This window comes from Malaclemys terrapin, chromosome 6 (genome assembly GCF_027887155.1).
Source record: "Malaclemys terrapin pileata isolate rMalTer1 chromosome 6, rMalTer1.hap1, whole genome shotgun sequence".
Classification (NCBI taxonomy): domain Eukaryota; kingdom Metazoa; phylum Chordata; order Testudines; family Emydidae; genus Malaclemys; species Malaclemys terrapin.
This window is the reverse complement of record NC_071510.1, coordinates 14391643-14416198: the sequence shown is the minus strand read 5'-3', so window position 1 is coordinate 14416198 and position 24556 is coordinate 14391643. Positions and strand designations below refer to the sequence as shown.

Here is a 24556-nt window from a genome sequence, read left to right as displayed (position 1 = left end):
GCCAGGACTGGGCTTGGCCTAAGCCTAGGAAGAGCGGTAATAACCCGGGCAAGTGGGGCCTCCTGGCTGCTAGTCCCAGTGGCAAAGGGGGGACGCCTGGGCAAAGGTCGGGGTTGCCATTCAATGCTGGCACTAAAGGGGAGAAGGAAAATCCATGCCGACGTCCCTGGGAATTCTCAGCCCAGGGCTACTGCAGCGTGGTACATGAAAGTCCATGAAGCTGTTAGCTGTGTTTTAAACCGAAATCCTACACTAGAGCCGTGATGACACAAGATCTTTGCCGCAGGGAACGGTGCTCCCCCATCTGTCTGCATCCAGCTGTTGTCCCTTGTTTTATAATTAGGATAGGACTAGGCTGTACCCCCGTCTGAATATACCCACAGGTCTAGTCCACACAAGTGCACACTACTGCAACTTCCCTGCTCCCTGTCCCAACCGAAGTGGAGCGAGCTGGGGGTGGTTACTCATGCTACAATCATGCACTGTCCCAAAGCGCACCCTAATCACACCCTGCGCTTGCAGCACAGACAGACCCTTAGTTTTCTTTGGGACAGGGACCAGCTTTTTGTTGTGTGTTTGTACAGTGCCTAGCCTAGGGGGGTGCTGCTCTAGCGCTGGGGCTCTTAAGTAATACAAAATACTGCAATTTAGTTTATTAGAATACATTGTGGGCGAGATTGATCCTTTAGGCCAGGGGTCGGCAACGTTTGGCACGCGGCTTGCCAGGGTAAGCACCCTAGCAGGCCGGGCCAGTTTATTTACCTGCTGACGCGGCAGGTTAGGCCGATCACAGCCCCCACTGGCCGCGGTTCGCCGTCCCGGGCCAATGGGGGTGGCAGGAAGCCACCCCCAGCACATTGCTCGCCCGCGCTGCTTCTTGCCGCCCCCATTGGCCCGGGACGGCAAACCGTGGCCAGTGGGGGTAAATAAAACTGGCCCGGCCCGCCAGGGTGCTTACCCTGGCGAGCCGCGTGCCAAACGTTGCCGACCCCTGCTTTAGGCCCAGACCTGAGGAAGCAGTAGTTGAACTACACCACTCCTGAAGGCACCTTGACTCATACATCCCTCAAAGTAGCAGTTCCTCCCCTGCTTTCTTCTTGCTGTGGGGCAGGGAGGGGGAAGTTGTGAATGACCCAGCAGTAAATTACATCTTTCCCCTCTCGCACCCCTATACACCTGTGCTGTCTGATTGCGACAGGGAGTAAGTGGGCACACAGTCCCTGCCTACTCCTTTCTGCCTGGATCAAAGATCTGGATAGCTCCCACAGGTTTATAAGAGGAGGTCTTACTCTTCCTTACTCCCTTGTATAGCTGTGCAGGCTAAGTTACGACATGCATAGGCACATGAGGATCACGCACAAAGTGTTAGGGGAAGATAGAGAAGAAACATCAGATGTTGCCAACTGTCGTGACTATATTACAAATCTTGCAAGATTTGGTATTTTTCTTAACACGGCAGCTGCTGCGATCATAGAATCTCAGCTTTCAGTAAAAAAACCAACCAAGTAAAGTAGTAAGGTTCTAGCCCTTGCGGTTGGAGAGAAAAGCTTGACAACGTGATGCAAGCGTGCCCTAAAGGCTTGGAAAGCAGAAGGTGAATAAAAAGAACTCAAAAGAAAAGTGTGACCTTTATAAGAGCTGAAGATGCTGCAACTCCAAAAGAGATTAACAGATATTTCTGAATCTTCAGTACAGTACCCCCCCACCCCCATCTTACTGCCCCAGTACTGAATTAGATTTAATTGTATAAGTACAATATGGAGTTTTGTTTTATTAGCAGAAGCAATATAGCAAGTAACCCTGATGTTGTTTTGATATTTTACTTCTTACAGCAGGGAAGTGTTTAATGAGTATTAATGAGGCAGGGTACAGATAATACACCATGGAGGAAATCAAGTGATATTTCATCAGGGATATTTCAAATAATTTTTGCCTATTGTTTGTAATTTGCATTTTTAACAGTTACAACAGCGGAAGAAAATTATGTCTTAAAATTTTGGTTTTAAAGATGCAGTTTGTTAATATTATATGCCTTGCTTGCGGAGATTCAGATAACTGCTGTAACTGATGCTAAAGGCAGGAAGAAGGAGAGATGACTCTTTGCCAGATTGTAACCGATGCTAACTTTTTCTTGGAAGGCAAATGAGAATTTTGCCTGACACGTGAATGAGGACGTCAATGCACATTGTCCCAAAAGTGCCTTGGAAGGTAAGAAGAATATAGAATATCTGCAAAATTACTTCAGTGGTCAGCAAGGGCAGAAATATTTTTCTTAAGTGACGTTTTTTCCACAGAAGCCTCATGCCTACTTTTGGTGCTCCAGGGTTTCGGAAGAGATGTAGCACTATCCCTACCATTGTTCCCCCTTAAATCAGGGGGCATTTTCCGGGCCCAGATAATGCTGATTTGCAGGAAACATTGGCTTTCCTCATTCTTGTATGATTTTGGAAAGGGACCTTGAGACCCCCATCCTGCACTTGGTGGGTGAGAGGCCGGAGCAGTCCTACGGAGCATCTGCCTGAATGCCCTGGAAGTGCATCCTCTGCAGAGGTCTCCAAACATGGAGGATTTTCTTATGGATACTGGGATATCAGCAAATCATGCCTACCTGCCCAATGTCTAGGGATGGGAAAATCCCATTTTGCTTCTGACATGATACGCCCATAAAAGTGCCCCAGATTAAAAATAGCATGGCTGCTTTTTGCAGCTTTTCCCACAGAAGGGATGACTCAGCCCCGAGTAAGGACTGCAGGATTTAGCCCATTTTCAATAACATCACACACTCGGGCAGAGGCGATACGTGGGGGGCAACATGGGAGATCAAAGGCTCTCCCCCGCCCCCCAGATATGCTGTTTAGCACAAACCGAGCATGCACAGTAACACTGCTGAAGCCAGCTGCCCTCACTCCGCTCCCGCGAACGGACACGGACACGGACACGGACACACACTCTGTAGGCAGGCGTGGGTCATCTTTGCTCTTAGGGAAATCAGACCACAGTAGATCTTGGATGTCCTAAGTCAATGGGAACTACAGCTACAAAACCTCCATTAGTTCTATGAGAAGAAAGGGCTTCCTTTTAAACACATAACAGTGCTTACTTCTGCTCACTTTCTCTCTGCCACATCAGCTGATCTAGGTCATAATCTGCCTGTCAACAGCTGTGGCCTCAGCCAGGGGTAGAAATAGAACTGGAACTTTTACTGACTGAGTAACAAAGATTTCCTCGACTTGGGCAGGGTGAAAGACAGGAAGGAATGGCAAAGGAAGTGAGAAAGGAGCAAAGCAGAAGTGATATCCCTCCTCCATCCTGGCAGTTAGTGGCCCACAGTGCCACGCCGCGAGATTGAAATCTTGACATGACTATGAGCCCTCCCTTCAGTAATAATGGAAACATTTAGTGACACCCTAGAGCAGGGGTTCTCAAACTGAGGGATCAGGACCCCTCAAGGGGTTGCGAGGTTATTACATGGGGGGTCGTGAGCTGTCAGCCTCCACCCCAAACTCCACTTTGCCTCCAGCATTTAAAATAGTGTTAAATATACAAAAAAATGTTTTTAATGTATAAGGGAGGGGTCGCATTCAGAGGCTTCCTGTGTGCAAGGGGTCACCAGTTCAAAGTCTGAGAACCCCTGCCCTAGAGTCTACTTTCAGTGAAGCACATTTTGTTCACATGTACAACGATTACACCAAGACTGTACCTTCAGTTTTGAACAATTCTGCTGGGCAGGGAGGCATACCCTTAAAATGGGGAATATGTTGGGAACATCTCAAAGGAAGAAATTCTTTCAGTGCAACTATTGTAGGGCCCAGTATTGGGCTGAATACCCAAGGATAGGAAAATGCCCTATTTATGATGCATGTGGTTAGGGAAGGCCCTGTATGCTCTGGACTAGTGTGCAGGGAAGCACTGTTCTGCAGTCTTCGTAGTAGCCATGGAAGTGCCCTGGTGCAAGAGTGTATTTCAAGTCAGGCTTGGGGGAAGAGTGGATCTCAGAGACCTCCATAGGAGGGGGTGCACACCACACCCACAAAGGCTGCTGCATCCTTGACCGTAATAGAGTAGCTGTAGTGATCTGTTGTAGGGATTGGGGAGGGGGGGGTTGAGTCTTAGATTACTTCTCAGTAAGGAGCAGGGACCTCTTTTCTCAGGTCTTCTCTCATTACAAAAGGAAAGGAAATGTGGCAATGAAATGTGATGCCTTATCTGTTCATCTCCATCCTCAAATTTTCATGAGGAAGAGGAACAGGTTTTTCTTGTAATGCAGATTAAAAGTCTTAAATTAGCTGCCAGAAAGTTGGAGATTGGAATCTTCCTCCCCTCCCCAAGCTCAGACTGACATGCTGATAATTTGAGTGAAGGAACACACAGTTTTTGCAGTACTACGGGCATGAAAGGAAAATGGAACTCCTGCGTGTTCTCTGTGCATTCCCTACAAGCCCAATGAATTCAATGATCCAGTCAGTTAGTTAGCATAAATGCTGTGAGAAATCCGGAGGTCACATTCACAAGTGCTTTATATTCAATACAAGGGTGGAATGCTTAATATTACAGAGACGCATTATGGTCTGGTGGACACAGAACAGGTATGGGAGGCAGGAGCCCTATTCCTGGCTCTATCATTAACCTACTACATGACTTAAGGAAAGTAACTTTCTCTTCTTGTCTATTGAGATATAAAAGACAATCCCTGCCTTGAAGTAATTACAATGTGTTTGTACAGCTCCTAACTCACTGGGGGCTCAGTCTTGCTGGAGGTCTCTATGTCCTTCCCTATTACTAAATTTTAATTGCTACGTTCCTCAGCTGGCTAAGAGGCTCACTTATAAATACATATCCATCTTACTGCATGTTTGTGTATCACAAAGCCTGATCATGCAGCCAGGTACATGTAGTCCTATTGACTTCAGCGTTGTGAGAGTAGTGAACTGTTTCATCATCAAGTTACAAACCTAATCCTAACTACAGCATGTGGATGTGTAAACAGTCCCAGAGTGGATAACTATTCATAGTAGGATCCACCAGAATGAAATTACTTTATTCTGCACTTGACAAACATGAAATCATTTTTTCTATTCTTTCAGAGGGCAGTCCCACCATTCAGCCCCCCGCTTCCCTCTGCCTCCAAAACAAATAAGCCTGCCAACCAACCCGCCCCAAGAAATCTATAACACGTGATGTGGCATGATACGAGTTTTACCGCACCTTGTTTGAGAACAATTGCATACCTCACTCATGGCAATTCCGAATTTTGGGTAATGCAGTCATCACAAATCTAAGGCAATAAAAGTTATGTAAATCTCTGCACAATTCCACCCCAGCCTATATCTCTGCTCTGACTTCTACGCCTCTCTGTAGCTCCTTCTGTTTCCTTCCCCCAGTGTTGACTTGTATCTTTTCATGCCATTCCTGTCCCCGAGAATACAGGTGTGACAAGGAATGGCAGGGGAAGGAGGAGCTTATTTTGTGGCATTTTAATTTTGGGGTGGTGTTAGGGCATCTAGGAAGACAGAAGCAATTGGAGATGTGAGGCTGAATGGAAGGGAAGAATATGGGGTGGAGCGCTAGATAAGAATTCATTAATATAGGGGTGATAGGCAATAGCTGAAGTAGTGTGACCAGATGAAGCTGGCCAAGGATAGAGAGCAGAGAGAAAAGGAAAGGCAAAGACAAAACCCTAAGAGATACTGACAGGCTGGAGGGCCAGAGGAGAAGGAGACAGACAGAAGTTGGAGGTAGGCCTTTAAAATAATGCACATGTGGCTGCATAATAGACCATTCAGACAACATTTGAGGTGGATAAGCTCAGATTCCTGCCTCTGTAGAGGCATTGTTCACCTTTACATTGCTCAGACAGAGGGTAATGGAGCCTGTTCTGTTGCAGGAGCTGGCTTTTTCACACTGAAGAGAAGAAGTGCTTATCTTACAGATTGTATATATTATTAGATTTGGTAAATGAGGGACTTCAAAACCTTTCATATCCAAGGGAATTCTTACATTTACCTCCACCAGCACTGAAATAAAGACTTAGGGCTGCAAGTTCTCAAAACCCTCATAGGTTTAAATATTTGCAATATCATGCCTGTAAGCTATTAGTAAAAAATCATCCCTTGATCATGGAATGGTTACCCTTATTGTAACCAAAGGACAATTTTGATTCATCAACATTGCTGACCTTGGCCATAACAGGAAAGACAGTTGCACACGTTAATTGATTCTACATTATTTATGTCTTTAAAGATGAACAGCAAGACCTTTAATATCATATTTTTTAAAAGTGCTAAACCAAATCACTAACCTTTTCTGGCTCCATGCTGCTAAACTCAAATACCTCTAAAGATCCTCAATTTTACATATTAAAATACAAAATCTTCATAAACTAAGCTGTCTTCCCTATCAATAGACATCTACATCTAGCCTTCCCCATACCCAGGATATATGCTATGAAGATTCAAGGTAGTCCCCACTCTCACAATTATGCTAGAATGGTCACAAGCACAGGACATGGCATTGACTATGGAAGAGAGGACAAGACCAATCACACTGGAATAGTTAAGTGAGGAAATCAAGTCTTCCCAGAGCTTCTTAGTACTTCTGAAGAAACTTGATATAGTCAGAAAATAAATTCTTTTCCCACTTCTCCAATGATAAAAACTGGTAAAGAAAAACAAACAGCTCTTTTCTTGAAATACAAAGGAAAGAGTCCCATTGGTATCAGGTGGCTTGGGATCAGGCCATTGTTGGATAAGCTCACCGAATTCTCACCGAATTAAGTAGAAGATGGAGATCTTGGATTCACTGCATTTTCAGCTCATCGTAAGTGAAATCATGCAAAATGTAACCATAATGATACAATGGGACTAGGATCCAATTGTAGACCTGCTAATTAAAACAGCCTGCAATCTATATGGAAATTCAGCTCTGCACTACCGAACACTTGTTGCATTTTGATCTCGTTAGAATACATTCTGAGTAGGCAGGGTTATTTATCTTTGGGTGTGAAGCCAGGTGGGTACCTTTTACAGACCAAAATGACAGAATGACAGTTTTGTTACAGTTCCCAAGCTGAGGGAACAAATAAAATTACAGTGCCACAGGTCAAACGTAATGGCTGTAATAGCTTTCGACAACTCACATTGCTTTCAGCTCCCCTACCAAGGCTGCATTGCTCAATATCAGCCACAGGACTTATTCAAGAGCAATTAGCAAAAGGCATAATTGTAAATGAATACTTAGTTTTGCACTCCTCTGAGCAATCCAATAAATGAGCCAGATTCCCCTCTCCATTACATCACTCCAGTCCCATTGACTTTAGCATGAACGTGGCTGCAACCAGTGTAACAGAGGAGAATTTGGCCTATGGAGAATAATAATTTGAACTGGCAGGAGTCAACTGAGGATGGCTTTAGCTACTTAAAATAGATTAAATTTTCTCTCCGAAATTGACCCATACCCTGCCTTTGGGTTTTTTAATGCAGAATGCTCATGGATTTTAACAGACCTCCATGCCCGGAATGATAGCAAGATCTGAAGCCAATTAGGAGGGGAAGTTTCTATACCACATGTGCGGGTCTCAATTTTAAAAGATGATCAGGGATTTGGGATGCCTAACCCTTTGAGGGATCAGCATCCCTCCCTGGAAGTTTGAGACCTCTTAAAGAGGCCTCAAACTGAGCATCCAAAATATTGAGGCACCCGAAGTCATTGGTCACCTTTGGCATTTTAGGCCACATTGTGTAAGAGTCAGTTCCCGCCTCTTTACCCTGTTCTTGGTGCTCTGGCTTTTGGTTTTGTTGTAGAAGCAGCCTAGTGACGTGAATGAAACTTTCCAGAGTTTGTGGGACTAATTTTCATCTCCTATTGGTGTATGTTAACACGAATGCAGATTCAGGGCCTGGGTCTTTGGTAACTATTCTGGCAATAAAGCAGAAGCAATCTGACTAGTAGTTAGGGCAGAAGCCTAGGACTTGGGAGCCGTGGGTTCAGGTCTCTGCTCTGGTACAGACTTTGTGTGACGTTGGGCAAGTCAATTACTTTCAGTTCCCCACCTGCAAAATGAAGATAATAGCACTTCCCTACCTCACAAGGGTGTTGTAAGGGGCTCCGATATGATGGTAAAGGGGGCCACACAAGATACAATGTCATGAGTGTGCTTAGTCCTTTCAATGGTTTATTAAAATATGGGGCTGCACAATTATGCCTTGTCTACACTTGTGGCGACATGTAGCGTACATGCTGCAGTGAAAGGCTCTGGCAGGGATGAGGGATGGCTTTGGAAGCTCCAGGAGCAGCTAGAACTTTTCACTACAGCTGAGAAAGGCTCTGGCAGCTCCCTGAAGCAGAACATTGCACTTCTTGGGCACGTAGAGAACCGTGTAGGGTACATACCCTAAGGTTCTGACCGGTCTTGATCCTGCTTGCCTAAGCAGTCCTATCTACACTGCTATTTATACCTGTGCTAGGGTGGGGTGCAGTGTTTGACTCTACACGCCGCCATGAGCGGAGACAGCTTAAGATGGTCACTGACCCTATCCAGAACTGCTGATCAGAGGTGCAGTCCCTGGAAAATACTGCACTTCCAAGGATAGCCACTGCAGCACAGCCAAAACGGTGGGCTAAAGGGATAATCTGAACTGCCTGCTCTGGTTTATGCGTATCTCTTGAAAGATATCCTAGCCAGTGGATTGTATTATCAGTTATAACTGAAGCTCTGATTCCCTACAACCTACCTATGGACCAGACATCGCTACAAAAATCTGCAATTGAAATTACAGGTTGTCCACAATGAGCCTCCCAACTGCTTGTAAAACAAATATTGCAGAGGACGAACAGAATGGCATACGCAGATGTCAACTCTCTCCCATTAAGCAGTAACGAGGGTGGAAGAATAAAGAAAACAGCTGCAGTTTATACCACCCACACACAATCTCCGTTTTGAACTACAGCTACAAGAGTGTCTCAGATAGCAGGGAACATGTTATTCTCACCATCAAAGCATTGCACATGTATAATAGGTTATTCAAGCAGATCAAGAAAGTAATGTTTTGCAATAAGATTTTTCTTAAATTGAGTCTTCATGAACTTTGTCTTGGCTCATGGGCCTGGCTGGCCCTGAAGACACAACATGTAGCAACTGTTCACGAGGGCCATGTTTTGACTGTGTCAAAGAAGATGGATACTACACTTGATTTTAGTCACAAGGCGCAGCAGTTTAATATCCAATGCTGTACATCCTCCATTGGGGGCCTCTACCTGGTCCTTGGCAGGGAATGGATGTGGTGCTCTATTAGGTCTTTGTTATCTTTACTGTGATATTTCTATGCTCTATTAACCCACACAGAAGTCCCATCAACTTGAATGGGTGTGGCAACGTGCATAACCTAGAGCACAATTTGGTCCTACGATCCTAGGTTTCGTTAGGCCGAGAGGAACTTTATGGGCCAGGTCTTCAGTTGGCGTAAATCAACGAGTGATATCAATGGAGCTGCGCTGCTATACACCAGCTGAGCAACTAACGTCTATGGTTCTCCTCTGAAAATGCTCTAGCTGTATCTGTATCCAGCTTTTTGGACTTGATCTAAATGGGGCCCATTCCTGCTTTTTTGTATTACGTTGGTCATTTCATTGTTCAACAGCAGCAAGGAGAATTGTGTTAGAGATTCAACAGGATTGGGTTTGCCCCTCTCAGCAAACTGCAGCTTGGAGAAGCAGATGCTGGCTGGTTGTTTCATGCTCTAGCCCAGAACTAGTTACAGTCTGTAATCTTTGCAGAAATATAAACCTCAAACGTCACCATGCTATATGTGAAGCTCTGCTAAAGTTAGCAATTTTTGAGTGACCATTTCAGCTTGGGATCGCTTGTTCTGATCAATTTTGGTTTATTGACATGCCAGTAAGGGTGCTATACTGTTCTTTATTCAGTTTCCTGTAACAACGTTTTGCCGATTTTGTTCACAGTAACACCGATAACAGAGTCCGCCTTCCTATTACAGAACTCTGCCAATGTCAGTAAGCTTTTTCTTTCGGTGTGCAAGGGATCATTTTATTAAGTGAAATTTTGTTTTAGAAGATGAGGAAGGTTAGCTCTCACTCTTCTGTGTTTCTGTACATTTCGTAATATGGGGAGCACTTTTGTGGTTCCACAAAATTTTGTCCAACATATTTAGATTCGTAGCGATTTTCAGGAATTGAGAGACTTTAGGTCACATAGGGTCCAAGATATGAACGTTTCACATCAATAGGCATTGAACACAAGTCCTGATTTTACAAGGTGTTTATTGCTTCCAACTCCCATCAACTTCAGTCCTTTATTTTTCCCACCTGCATCTTTTACTTATTTCTTCAAATTTTTAAACACACAACTGTATGTGCCCAGACTGTACATTAGAAGTCACAGCAGGAACAAAGAACTGCCCAGGAATATATCTACCTCCAGCCAGGCCTCTCCAACAGCTGAGGGTACTCAACACATCTCAGGGTGTCATCAGCACCTTGCAATCTGAGTCCAGAGACTAAGTGGTGTGTGGGTAGAACACGGGTGTCTGTCTATACTCCTTCCCTATGTTTCTGAGCTCTTCCACACGCTGTTTTCCAGTGCTTAAAAGGGGCTGGTGACACTAGGGACCACAGACCTGGTCCAGACAAATAGAAAGCTCTGAGGAGGGTCGACAAGAGAGTAGGCTGTAGGGAAGGAGGGGTGGGTCTCAGATTCATTCAAACAAGCAAGCGAAAGCCTAATTTTGCTATGAACCGCTGAAAACATTTTACTGGTCAGCAACAGATCTGGGACTTGAGAACACTAAGAGTTGCCTGTTTTTCAATGCTCCAATCTGTGTTGCTGTCACCTCTGCTAGAATTCAAATATTTCAGTCATATCATAAAAACCAGTCCTCCTAAATCTCACTGTTGCATCAGGTCTTGAAATATTTAGGAAAGGACCCACCTGAGGCCAGTTGAGTAGCATGGAACTTACTGATAGAATTTTCCTTGGCAGGAATAGCTTGTCATCACAGCGGAAAATGTAGGCTGTCTCACGTACTATTGGTTTCCATAGAGCATGAATCCATAACTTGCTGACAAGTGAAGGGTGAATATAAACTTACCATCCCAGTCACTGCGGTTTCAGGGCTTTCACATGACCATGATCCTCTTCCATCCTTAGGCAACCCATCCATTCCCTTCACTCCTGTGAACAAAGTCAGGGAGAGTATACTTATTGAAACGTTTGTCTTGTTTGGATGCAGTACTTGTTTTGTTTCAGTGACATGTTACAGTTGGCTCAATGTTTTGTTAGTTTTATTGAGAATATTTTTAAAGGACATGGTAAAAATATTCTCAATAAAACTAGAATATTATTAGGGCTTCTGGTTTTAAGTTCTAACTGCTGAATACCAACAAAACCATCCCTAATACAAAAACATGAAATCAGCGTTTATCCAAAAAACATATGAAAGATACCAGAAATGATAAGGGTCTACACAACCGAAACAAACAACAGGGGCGTGTTTTATAAAGCGCACTAAGGTGTTGCACATTAATTGATCTGTGTAGAGCCTGCTGATGAGCACTTAAGGGTCTCTAGTGTGCTTTGACATGGTGCTGTTTGAAACAGTACTATGTTAATACACACTGGGAAACATTACAAAGATTACTTATTATAGTAGATACACAAAAATCCTCCAACCTCCCTCCCATTTTTGGACATAGAATCGTAGGACTGGAAGGGACCTTGAGAAGTCATCTAGTCCAGTCCCCTGCATTTATGGCAGGACTAAGTATTATCTAGACCATTCCTGACAGGTGTTTGTCTAACCTGCTCTTAAAAATCTCCAGTGATGGAGATTCCACAACCTCCCTAGGCAATTTATTCCAGTGCTTAACCACCCTGACAGTTAGGAACTTTTTCCAAATGTCCAACCTAAACCTCCTTTGCTGCAATTTAAGCCCATTGCCTATCCTCAGAGGTTAAGAACAACAATTCACCCTGCTCCTTGTAACAACCTTTTATGTACTTGAAAACTTATATCCCCTCAGTCTACCCCTTTCCAGACTAAACAAACTCCCCTCCCCCCCAAATCTTCCCTCATAGGTCATGTTTTCTAGACCTTTAATAATTTTGTTGCTCTTCTCTGGACTTTCTCCAATTTGTCCACATCTTTCCTGAAATGTGACACCCAGAACTGGACACAGTACTCCAGCTGAGGCCTAATCAGCGTGGAGCAGAGCAGAAGAATTACTTCTTGTGTCTTGCTTACAAGAACTCCTGCTAATACATCCCAGAATGATGTTCACTTTTTGGGGGGGGGAGCAATAGTGTTACACTGTTGACTTATATTTAGCTTGTGGTCCACTACGAACCCCAGATCACTTTTCGCAGCAGTCCTTCCTAAGCAGTCATTTCCCATTTTGTAAAGGTCAATTGCACACAAAGTGGAGTACTTTGCATTTGTCCTTACTGAATTTCATCCTATTTAATTCAGATCATTTCTCCAGTTTGTCCAGATCATTTTGAATTTTAATCCTATCCTCCAAAGCACTTGCAACGCTTCCCAGCTTGGTATCATCCACAAACTTTATAAGTGTACTCTCTATGCCACTATGTAAATCATTGATGAAGATATTGAACAGAGCCAGACCCCGAACTGATCCCTGCAGGACCCCACTTGTTATGCCCTCCCAGCATGACTGTGAAGCACTGATAACTATGCTCTGGGAATGGTTTTCCAACCAGTTATGTACCCACCTTATAGTAGCTCCATCTAGGTTGCATTTCCCTAGTTTATGAGGTCATGAGAAACAGTATCAAAAGCTTTAGTAAAGTCAAGATATACCATCTCTACTGCTCCCACTGTCCCCAGCCACAAAGCTTTCTTTGATGGAGTAATGAGCCATCAGGTTGGTCTGACACAATTTGTTCTTGACAAATCCATGCTGTTACTTATCACCTTATCTTCTAGATGTTTGCAAAATTGATCCTTAATTTGCTCCATTATCTTTCTACATCTGCATAAAAAATTTAAATTGCCAAAAATAAATCCTGAAAAATGAAAATACCCCCCAAAACAGAAGCCCTAAATAAATAAATAGTTTTGGCCATCAGTGCAATACAGCCACCTCTGGAGCAAAACACAGCAGCTGTTTAATAGTGCAAGATGCTACCCAACAGCTAAATGCAGGAAATGGAGAATCGTCGATTTAAATGAAACTGAAGAGACACTTCTTATAGGCAGAATGTAAATGAGCTCTATTGCAATTTGGCAAGGACAGTAGGACTAGGACCCTGGTCAGAAGTGCCATAGTGAAGACTTCTCCCCGATTTTCATTTACACTGCGTCAGCAGTGCCTAGAAGGGGCCTTAGAAGAAGTGAGAATCAGGCTTTTTTTTTTTTTTTTTTTTTTTTTAATACCTTATCCAAAATACAGCACACTGGACAGTCCAGTGCCTCCCACTACTACCCTGGGGCAATAGCGGAGGATCAACGCCCAGGGAAGTGTGGCCCCTCCTGGATCAAGCATCCCACTTCCTGGAGAATCTTGAAGTTTCCTTAGGACTCTCATCCAAAGGTGAACTAGTGTCAGCCCTACTTTGCTAGGCCTGATTAATGCACACACCTCAAGAGCGTATGGCTGATGGCAGTTTAAAAATTTGCTACTCTGAATAATTGCCCTATTATGTTCAAATCGAGCTTAAAGCTAGAGAGAAAAGGAAGAAAAAAAAAAAAAAAAAAAGCCTGAAAATAATGCTAATAGATCCAGGGATAGGCCAGCTCACGTGCAAGCACTCAGACAGTGGTTTGATTACTTAGGTCAATTGCAAAAATCTAACACTAACAGATTTAACATTAAAGTCCAGGTCAGATTAAATTGTTTAATATTTACTTGGCTGCCAAATGAATTTAGAGGGTTACAATCGCATCTCAATGCACAAGGATTTATGCAAGTAACTTCCAGTGGTGTTTACAGAATGGCAATTTACGGGCCGAGGGATGTGGGCCACTTCTGAGATATGGTGGTCCACGGGGTGGTTTTGTAGTCATACAGGCACAGAGATGATAATATACCCAATGGTGTTGTGCACTTGTGGGCAATATGCTTTCCCTATCTGCACTTGCTAAATTTTAAATCTTATTGGTATAAGAAATAGTGGTCTAGAGGTTCAAGCAGGGTGTTCTATGCTTGACTTTGAGCACGATCTCTGCTGCTTTTTGGTTTTATTACAATTACCCTTTCTAAAGGATTGTCTGCTTGAAGGAAGGCAAACAGTTTCCACTCTGCTGTTTATCCATGGAAATATTCCTTTACCAGCATTGATCACATGCTAGTTTAGCACTGAAGGGAAAAAGTATTCACATGTAACATGGATTGATTTGGGACTTTTCTAATGTTACTGTTTTTCTAGAGAGTGAATAAGGATAGCTGGTGGATTATCTTGCTTTCGTGTCAGGCAGTTAGGCATTCACTATTGTGGAGGAAAAATTTTTCCAAAGTGCTTACAGAGGTTTAGGAGCACAAGTCCCTTTCATTTTCAGATCAGTGGTATTTGTGCTCCTAAATCCCTGTAGGCACTTTTGAAAATCCCCCCCCCCGCCAGTTTCTATTAGAGACTTGGAGATTTTTTTCTTTGCACACACTGACATTAATGGCAAATGTTCACCTCTATGGAGAGCAGATCCAGCAGTAAACTGGAGATTTAAGGCCAGTTTTTCTAGAGTTTAGCGCCCAGCTCTCATTTAGGAGCGAAATGAGTGGACAGTTTGGAAGCTGCTGGGTGATGGGCACTTTGAAGATCTTTGTTTTTTTTTGGGGGTGTGGGGCTTACAGTCCACTAGGCCAGGGATCGGCAACCTTGGCCTGCGGCCCGCCAGGGTAAGCCCCCAGGTGGGCTGGGCGGTTTGTTTACCTGCCGCGTCCGCAGGTTCAGACGATCCCGGCTCCCACTGGCCACGGTTCACCACTCCAGGCCATTTGGGGGCTGCAGGAAGCGGCATGGGCCGAGGGATGTGGGCCACTTCTGAGATATGGTGGTCCACGGGGTGGATTTGTATTAAGGATAGTGTGGTTTTGTAGTCATACAGGGACTGTAGAAAAACCCAAATGTATGCCATTCAAAATAATCTAAATGGAGACAGGTACCACCACTTCACGTTACCATTACAGCCAATTTTGTAATCGCTCGTCGTGTGACCAGGCAGCAAAGATGAGGTAAATCAGCCATAACAGCTGCAGGGCAGCTCCACCAACACTATCTGGTTCAGAAGCTTTGCTGTGTTTCTAGCTCCACTCAGGGCTCAGGGCTGACTGGTTTCCTTTTATTTGCTGCGGAGTTCAACGGAGAATAGCGTTTGATGGTTGCTGGGAGCTCCACAAGAAGAAAGATGGGATAATACAATGGAAATGAAGCTGAGCGAACAGTCTCTCCTCTTAAGAGATGCATACAGGCAAAGTTGGAGAGAAAGGAAGCTGCAGTAATTGAAGAGGATAGATTTGCACTGCCAGTTAAACAGGAACTTTGAACGTGCAGGAAACAGGGAGAGACCTGGATTTGTTTTAACAAAAGGAGAAAGGATGTTAGTACTTGAGGAACAGGTTTTAGTATAGAAAGCAGCTGCCTCTCTCCTTGGTGGTGCAGGATTCAGTGAACATACAACAACATCTGTGCTCACATCAAGGTGTTCATCAGCTTTAAAACCCAGAAGGATCTGGGACCCATGTATCCAAGCAGGTGTCTCCCCATTACTCTGTGATGCCTACCCAAAACCAAACCTCTTGACAATGATTAAACTATTGGTGTGCTGAGATCACTACTTATCATACTGATCAATATTGGCTCAGTTACCTTGTATTCCTCTGTCTGTATCAGTCTTATCTTTTGAGTAATATTTAGATTGTAAATTCTTCATGGCAGGGACTGTCTTTTGTTCTGTTCCTAGGTGCTCCACTAACGCTAACAATAAATAGTATCCCAGCGCTGCAGTTAATCTGCTGGGAGACTCTGGCTGTTGGTTCCTCAATTACCACCATGGTCTCAGGGGAGACATCCTGCCTGGTCTATCTTATGTGCTCGCCCTGGCAGGTCTAGTGACTTTAGAGGCACTGACTTTAAAAACTATAAGGGGCGGGGGGGGGGGGGGAGAGAGAGGGAAAAAAACCAAACAAAAACAAAAAAACCCTAGTCTTCGCAAATGGCATATCCAATGAGTGCTTAAATTTGGAGACTGTAGCACCGACCTGCCCTGACATTAAGTTGTTAGAAGACAAATAACCAGATACCACCACTAACTTTGGGATAGATTGACTTCAGAGGTCAACTTGGCAGTACAGGCCTCTACAAAAATGCCATTTGATGCAGCCAGTCTCTGAGGAACAGGTCACAGTGCAAGAACGGACAGCATAGGACAATTTTAGAAAGAAGGTCTGTCTCTTCAAATAGGGCTTGTCTACACAAGCATGTGCAAGCACAGAATCTACAGCAGCACAGCTATGGTGTTATCGCACCATAGCACAGATGCATCCTACAGCAACAGAAGGGGTTTTTCCATTTAATCCACCTCCCTGAGTGGCAGTAGCTAAGTTGAAGGAGGCGTTCTGCCATCCACCTAGCCGCATTTACATAGTGTGTGTGTACGTACGTGCATTTAAACACCCTGAGCAATGAAGCTATGTCAATCAAAATGTTAAAGTTACACCAGGCCCAATTAGTGGGCAGGAACAATCCTGCATCTTGCATGGAATGAACCACATGACCTACAGAATCAGGTCTTTTTCACTTCTTTTTATGATGGACATCTTATCTACTGTTAAGTCAGGGGTTCTCAAACTGGGGATTGGGACCCCTCGGGGGTTGCGAGGTTATTATATGGGGGGGTCACAAGCTGTCAGCCTGCACCCCAAACCCCACTTTGCATCCAGAATTTATAATAGTGTTAAATATATATTTAAAAAAAGTGTTTTTAATTTATAAGGGGGGGTTGCACTCAGAGGCTTGCTGTGTGAAAGGGGTCCCCAGCACAAAAGTTTGAGAACTACTGTGTTAAGTGTTATGTAGCAAACAAGCCTTGAGGTTATATTCTCTGGTGGTAGGCCTGTTACCTTCCTGCACACTGAATCATATCGCATGATTATTTGTGTGTACTCCTGGTCTATGTGCACGTTTTCGATTTGTTTGGGCCAATCCATTGTATATCCATTACTCACCAGCTCAGTACTGTCTCAAATGTTAACCCCTTTAGTCATTAAAGAGAAAACCAACATTTGTGATCATGTCCCTCTCTTGATAGTATCAGCCTGAGCCTGAAGCCCTGGAAACCGTTAAACCACAAAACAGATTATGTGAGGCCACCTTGAAATTCCTACATTATGCCCTGCAGGAAGAATTCAGTTAAATATTGAGTTCCTTTAATAAATAATAATAATAAAAAAAACCACCCAACAACAAAAAACTCAACACTTCTTTCCTGGGCAGGAGGAGGATTTTGTTTTAGATGCTTCTGCTAGGGTGACCAGATGTCCTGATTTTATAGGGACAGTCCTGATTTTTGGTTCTCTCTCTTATATAGGCTCCTATTACCCCTCACCCCCATCCCAATTTTTCACACTTGCTGTATGGTCACCCTAGCTTCTGCTGAAGTAAGTGTAATGTTACTTCCAATATATTATTCAGCTTATAGAGGTCTGTCGCACAGAGATCTAGGCTGGGTGTGGTCCCTGGTAAACCAGAAAACAAACTGCAACTCAAGCTGCATGGAAGGCTGTCTGTCGATTTAGTTGGTAGCAGTTTGCTTTAATGAAGGCTTCTTATTTGAGAGATTGATTCCATGCATCATGGCCTAGGGACTACTTCTAAGCAAATGTCTACAAGGCAGTCATCATGGGGTGTGATGCAGCACATGTAGGCATACCTGAACTAGCTTTAATGTAGCTAGTATAGTGAAGCTGTGGCACCTCAGGCTTCAGAAGCCAGCCTGGGACCTTGTGTCCTTACTCAGACAGCTAGCCCCTGGTGGGTACCAAAGTCATCCAGCCCTAGCTTCACTGCTATTGGTACCCGCCAGAGGCATTGCTTTGGGGCAAAGAGAGCAGTTGCTCCTGCCAGATGTTTCATGCTCCATTACGTCTTCTACTGCCCCGCCAGACAAGGGCAACGCTAGTGAGGGGCATGAATGGTCTGGAGGGGCACATTCCAGAGGGGACGGAGTAGGAGGGGAAGCTGTCCCTGTCCTGTCCCTCCCACCAAGTTACAGCTGTGCTCAGGTATGTGCCTGGACCCGAGTAGCCTGCCTGAGCTTGCTGGAGTCGCTTTGCCTGCTGCTGCCTGCCTGTGAGCGAGGACTCAGGGGAGGGAGGAAGAGAGGGAGCAGGGAGGAACGGGGGGTGCGCGCCAGGGACACTGGGGATGATCATGGGTGGGACAGGGAGGCAGCATAGGCCACACTTTGCAGGATGAGTACATATGTTCTGTAAGTTGACACAACTTGGTTCCCTCCCCCCTTCCTAGAATTTTTCTGGAAAGATGCCTCTGGTACCTGCACTAGCTAGATTAAAGCGAACTCAGGTATGCCTGGCTGTGCTTCAGTCACATCCCTCCACTGCAGTGTAGAGGTATCCTAAGTCTTTAGGGTAGGTCAGTCTGACTGCCCATAAGTCTTTGCCCTCCATGCTGGGGTTATGTGGACGTCCCTCCAATAGCAATTGGTTTAAGATCACCAATGCATTTCCCCCGCTTCCTGCATGCTGCTGCCAGTGTGGTATTCCATCAGGTGGTTACAAATTCTCCCCTGATATTGACAGTTCTAGCTTAGGCCATGTCTACCACTGTATGTTGCTCAGGGGTATGAAACAGACATGTGCTCTCTAACCGCTCATTGAACTGGTCTGATGTTGACGGGAGCTCTCCCCCATTGGCATAACAGAGCTCCACGACGCTTGTAAGCGTAGACCTGGTCTCTGATTCAGGAACCAAAATAATCTAGCCTGATAGAACTTCATGTACATACTCAGCCTTTGGTTAGTAGAACAAAAAACAAACACCCTCAACTCACAAGTGCTATTAAAACGTTTGAAGTGGAAACAGAAGAACAGGAGTACTTGTGGCACCTTAGAGACTAACAAATTTATTAGAGCATAAGCTTTCGTGGGCTACAGCCCACTTCTTCGGATGCATATAGAATGGAACATATATTGAGGAGATATATATACACACACATACAGAGAGCATGAACAGGTGGGAGTTGTCTTACCAACTCTGAGAGGCCAATTAATTAAGAGAAAAAAAGTGGAAACAAATCCTAGGACTGAAGGTTAAAAGATTCAGAGAGCGCCTTGTGCCAGAGTCTTGTTCTGAAGGCCACCCACGTAGTCACCAGTGCTCCCTTTCACGCTGCACAGCTCTTGCCAGTGGAGAGATACAGTGAGGGGTTTGGAGAAGAATATTGGGAGGAAGTAACTAAAACTTTGACATGTAAAAAGGGGCAAAAATCCTTGATTGTAGTTTCTTCTAATCAAATAATTAACCTGCCCTCAGAATTAAGTAGAACATTCACTGTCCATTTTTACAATTCTTTTTAAGAGAACAAAGGAAGGGAAACTGCAAAGAGTAGGAGGGGTGGAAAATCACACTATATGGAAGAGGAAAAGTAAAAAAGAAGGGAAAACAAACCCACTCTCACTAAGCCAATCTTGAAAGCTCCCATAGATTTCCAGAGGGGTTTGTATTAGGCTCAATGGAAGTGAACTCTGAAGAGGATTACAGGGGTATGGAGGAATGGAAGGTCAGTGAGTGATAGGTCTGCCAAAAGGAAAGCAAGATAAAAAGGTATTTACAGTAGCAGCCACTTCTCCCACCATCACATGCTTCAGGGAGATGGGTCTTTTTTGGAGCAAATGGCAAATTTTTCTGCATTGAAGAGTCACAGCTGTAAGCAAAGGGGAATAAAAAGGAGCAGAAGTGTAGCATTCCTACTAGAGACCTGTAAGTAGTTACAAGCAGCGGTGGTTCTTAAAATGGAATCATTGTATGTGGCACTGTTGCAACAGAACAGGAGAACTGGCACAGTGTTACAGGAAGCTCCCTGAGCGACCGATGGGGAATACAACTCACTCATGCAACTTGTATTTATTAATGATATTTCAAGCCCACCCAAAAGAAGGTAGCTACATCTATGCAAATCTTAATGAGACGGATACAATTGAGGCTGCTAGAGCGAATGAGCTGCTGAGGTAATTAGAGGCTGATAATGGACTGCTGGGAGGAGGAGGTAGAAACAGAGGGCCACATTCGGAGCTTACACAAATGGTGATTAAAGTTACACATCAGTCACTGGGCATAAGTGGGCCAGATTCATCCTTGCTGGCCCTCTGCTGACTTTACTGGAGTTGCCTCGAGGATGAATTTGGCCAACTGGGTGCATGAACGGCTGTTGCATTCTAGGCCTAATAAATCTTTGAGTAAGAGATGAATGTTTCGTAGGGACTTGGTGAAGAAATGGTGAAAGCACTGGTGCAGCCTTGCCTTAGGCTTCTAGGGAAGCCATGTCTAGTGTGCAGAGTACTGATCCAGAACTGAAGAAAAGGGGATGTGACATCCTGTTCAGAGAACGAGACCCCAAACAAAAAAACCCCACCACACAACCACGTTCAAAAATGTGCAAAGGCTTTGTATGTTCAGAACGTGTCACTTATTTGCTCAAAGTAGTAGCCATTTACTGCCACTTTGCTGCGGTTGTGCCTTTTACATAGATCGCAACAGTGACAATATCCATTGTCTAAATGTGGGGTCAGTTAGACCAACACTTGTATACTGGGGGGGGAGGGGAGGGGAGGGAACAGAGTGTAAAGTGTATTTGATCATGAGGGCAGTGAGACCACAACACAAGTACTGTGTAGGGTGCTTCTGGATCAAGGAAAGTTAACTTGTTCATCATTGTATAAGTTCACTGGTTACTAGAGTCAGTTTTAAATGCAACCCATGTGTACCCCCAATTTTGACATACTAGGGGCCCCCAATATGGGAATAGTTGGAGGATATTTGGTCCAATAAGAGGGTTAAACAGAAGCAGGGGAGGGGATTGAGTTATTTGGGGGTTGGTGGGATGGATTAGGGCTGTGGGAGAAGGGTTGGTTGGAGGCCCGACAGCTCCTTGCATTACTTGGGGTGGTGCTGGTGACCATGGATGGCTCTCTCCTCTACAGCCTGTTCCCCTTCCCGTCCCTCTGTCTTGCTCGTACTAGCCTTAGCGCTGCTTGCAGGCACAGCAGGGGGCCAGGGATGGGGCTAGCCGTCTGGGGGCTGGCTGCACTCGGGATGGACTCTGCCTCCAGCACCAGACTGGGTCCGCAAGGGCTCACCTTATCACCACCGGGGACTCTCCCTGCTGCTGCCGCTGCCTGGCGGCTCAGTGCCACGCTGGCCCTGGCACCACTAGAGACTGAGGTTCACCTGCTGAGCTGGTGGCAGGGTGGCTCAGGTCTGGCCTTTCTAGCCCAAGATACCTCTCTCTGTTTAGATTTTAAGTTCTTGAGGGCAGGGACCGTCTCTCAGTGTGTGACTGTTCAATGTGGGGCCCTGATTTCAGCCATGAACTCTAGCTACTTCTGCGTTACAAATAATAAAGTTCCAAAGTTTAAATTTAACCTGTAAACCCTAGTTTCCTCTTCAGAGACTTTCAGAAACACACCAGAGTCCTGAGGTAGGGTACAGGTTCTCTTTGAAGAAAAACACTAATGAGGTTGCAATGCCTTTGGCGGTGAGCTGGGTGTTTATGATGGAAAGGCCTCACCATAAGGGCATCCATCTCAATTTTTCATCTCTTCAGGTGTGGCATTCTAGACCTTGTTTGCAGTGTTAGGCCTAATGAAAATGGCAGGAGGGGTTATAGTGACAGAGAAACAATGTACCTCCATGTTTGCTCACATAGAGCCAGACTGAAAGCCCATTGAAGTCAGTGGGAATCTTTGGGTACATCTACACTACCCGCCACGAGGCCCTTTCCCTTGCTCCCCAAACTCAATCCTTTACTTACTGGATTTCCACACTATGCAAAGGCAACAGTGGTGTGTAGTGGATGTGGAGGCAACCTCTCAGGATAAACTATGGCCCTTATCCAGAGCCCACTGGAGTCAATACAAAGGCCTGGTCTACACTGCGGGGGAAGATCAATCCAAGATACACAACTTCAGCTACGAGAATAGCATAGCTGGAGTCGACGTATCTTAGATTGACTTAGAATCACTTGCTTTGCATCGGCACGGGATCAACGACCACAGCTCCCCCGTCGACTCCGCTTCTGCCTCTCGCCATGGTGGAGTTCTGGAGTCGATGGCAGAACAATCAGGGATCGATTTATTGTGTCTGCCCTGCTTCTTGACAGTCTGCCCTGAGGTTGACACTCATGGTTGTGAGCCACTCCAGACAGCATGACATGGACTACTTGCAGAATAAGGTACCACTCAACTGGAGTAAAGATACCAGAATGAGGCCCTTACTGAAGAAGTTTGGCAATCTTAGAAGATGATCTATAATTAAGACAGACAATAGTGCCACAATTTCCGCCCCCCAAGTACAGTTAAGCTACCCCAAAAGCTAAGCCACCATATATAAACAACATCCACATAGTGTATAGCTTCCTACATTAGTCACCTGGTATGGTCAAGAATTAAAAGTATATAGTGAACGTGTATCATTTCCTGCCTAGAATATTCAAAGGAAGTGTAACTTATTGATGTATAGATTGAGTTTGTTTCATAGCAGAGTCCCATGCTTGAATGAGATCTAATAAAGGACTACCTAGGTTTGAAGTGAAATCTAGCAAGGCATGAAGTGTCAGCCTTTAATGCAAAGTTAGAAGGGGAATTTGTCATAATATTGGGTTATATTGTGAACCTGAAGGACTTCACATTTTACAGAAAGGTCAGTTAGCACTGTGACAAATGCTCCTGCATTTCTTACTACATAGTCTTCCCAATACATACATACCACCGGTGGAACAGAGGGTGAAGAGAATGAAGTTATACTGTACCAAGATTTGAAATTAACTTTCACATTACCAGTAACTGATATGTATTGCTACTGTGCTGAAGATAGTACTTGTAAGAGGATTTTAAAGCTGTGGCATTGTGAGGACATTTGTTTGACAGATTCCTGTTCTGAACAGGAGTTACAGCTAGTCAACCTCAAAAGGCTTGATTCTAAGGCTTCAAAAGTTGGGCTGCTCATCTGAAGCTCTTGGGTCTGCAAACTAGGGCTGGAAATCTAGCAAGTGCCTCGTGTGAGGTTTGTCCTTCCTAAAGCTGTTAGTTTGTTGGTTGTGCCTTCACTTGCCACGTGCTGTTTATAGCCTGGTCTGTTTGCTGAGCCTAGTGGTCTGTTAGGCAAGGCTGAGAGCTTCCTAACAAGGCTTTACCCTACCATCCTTTGATCCCGAATGCCTTTAGGATCCCTTGACAAAAAAGAGTGGAGCTAATTCAGGGAGAACCAGCAGAGGTGATGGAACAATGTGTGTTGTGGAGGTGCTGAGAGCCATTGAATCAAACTGTAAACCCTGTATATAATGGAAACCACTTCAAGCCAGGGGGTCAGTAGCACCCCAAATTCCAGCACCTCTGAGAACCGGGGTTTAAAAAGCCAGCTCTTAACTTACTGGAGGAGTTAGCTAACAGCAGAGTTATGTGAAGGAGAGGTTTTTGGTGGGAGGGGAGAGATGAGAGCCAGATACAGCTAACAAAAACCAAACCAACCATACATTCTCTAAACCTAGGCCAATAAACCAACAAACCCAACCAACTCCCCACCCTGCAAGAGAAAATAATGCAGAAGTCCTCAGGGTGGGATGCAGAAGTAAGATTTCTAGACACCATTAATGACTGCTTCTGGAGCAGCTAGTTCTGGAACCCACAAGGGGAGAGGCAATTCTCGGATTTAGTCCTAAGTGGTGCACAGGATCTGACCCAAGAGGTGAATAATATAGCTGAACTACTCAGCAATAAATGTAATTAAATTTAAACATCCTAGTAGTGGGGCAAGTCCCCTTTTTGAAGTTAAACGCTACAGTGGAGGATAACTCCACAAAAACATGGAGGCTAATTAAACAGAAATGAAAAGGAACTGTCACAAGAGTGAAATGCTAGCAAGCTGCATGGAGACTATTTAAAAAACACCATAGCAGAGGCTCAAACCACAAATAAAGAAAACAGTAAGAGAAAAAAAAGGCCACCATGGCTAAACAGAGTAAAAGGGGTAATTAGAGACAAAAAGACATCCTTTAAAAATTGAAAAGCAAATCCTACTGAGGAAAACAAAGGCGCATAAACTCTGGTAAGTGGAGGGTAAAAGTATAATTAGGCAGGCCAAAAAAAGGAGTTTGAAGAGCAACTAGCAAAAGAAACTAAACAGCAAAAATGTATTTATTGTTTATTTAAAGTATACCAACAGCAAGAAGCCTGCCAAACAATCAGCAGGGTGACTGAACAATCGAGGTGCTAAAGGAGCACTCAAGAACAACAAGGCCATTGCAGAGAAGCTAATGAGTGCTTTGCATCTGTCTTCACCATAGAGGACATGCGA

General features: G+C 44.5%; 1 protein-coding gene across 4 annotated transcripts in view; it reads right to left on the bottom strand.

Moving 5' to 3' along the window:
• Positions 1 to 24556, bottom strand: part of PALM2AKAP2 (PALM2 and AKAP2 fusion) — a 391958-nt gene that overhangs the window by 171088 nt on the left and 196314 nt on the right. For all 4 annotated transcript variants that reach the window (XM_054032673.1, XM_054032675.1, XM_054032674.1 and 1 more), the window contains one exon: positions 11103 to 11185. In XM_054032673.1, the coding sequence (XP_053888648.1) occupies positions 11103 to 11185 (83 nt within the window). The remainder of the gene's footprint in view (positions 1 to 11102; positions 11186 to 24556) is intronic.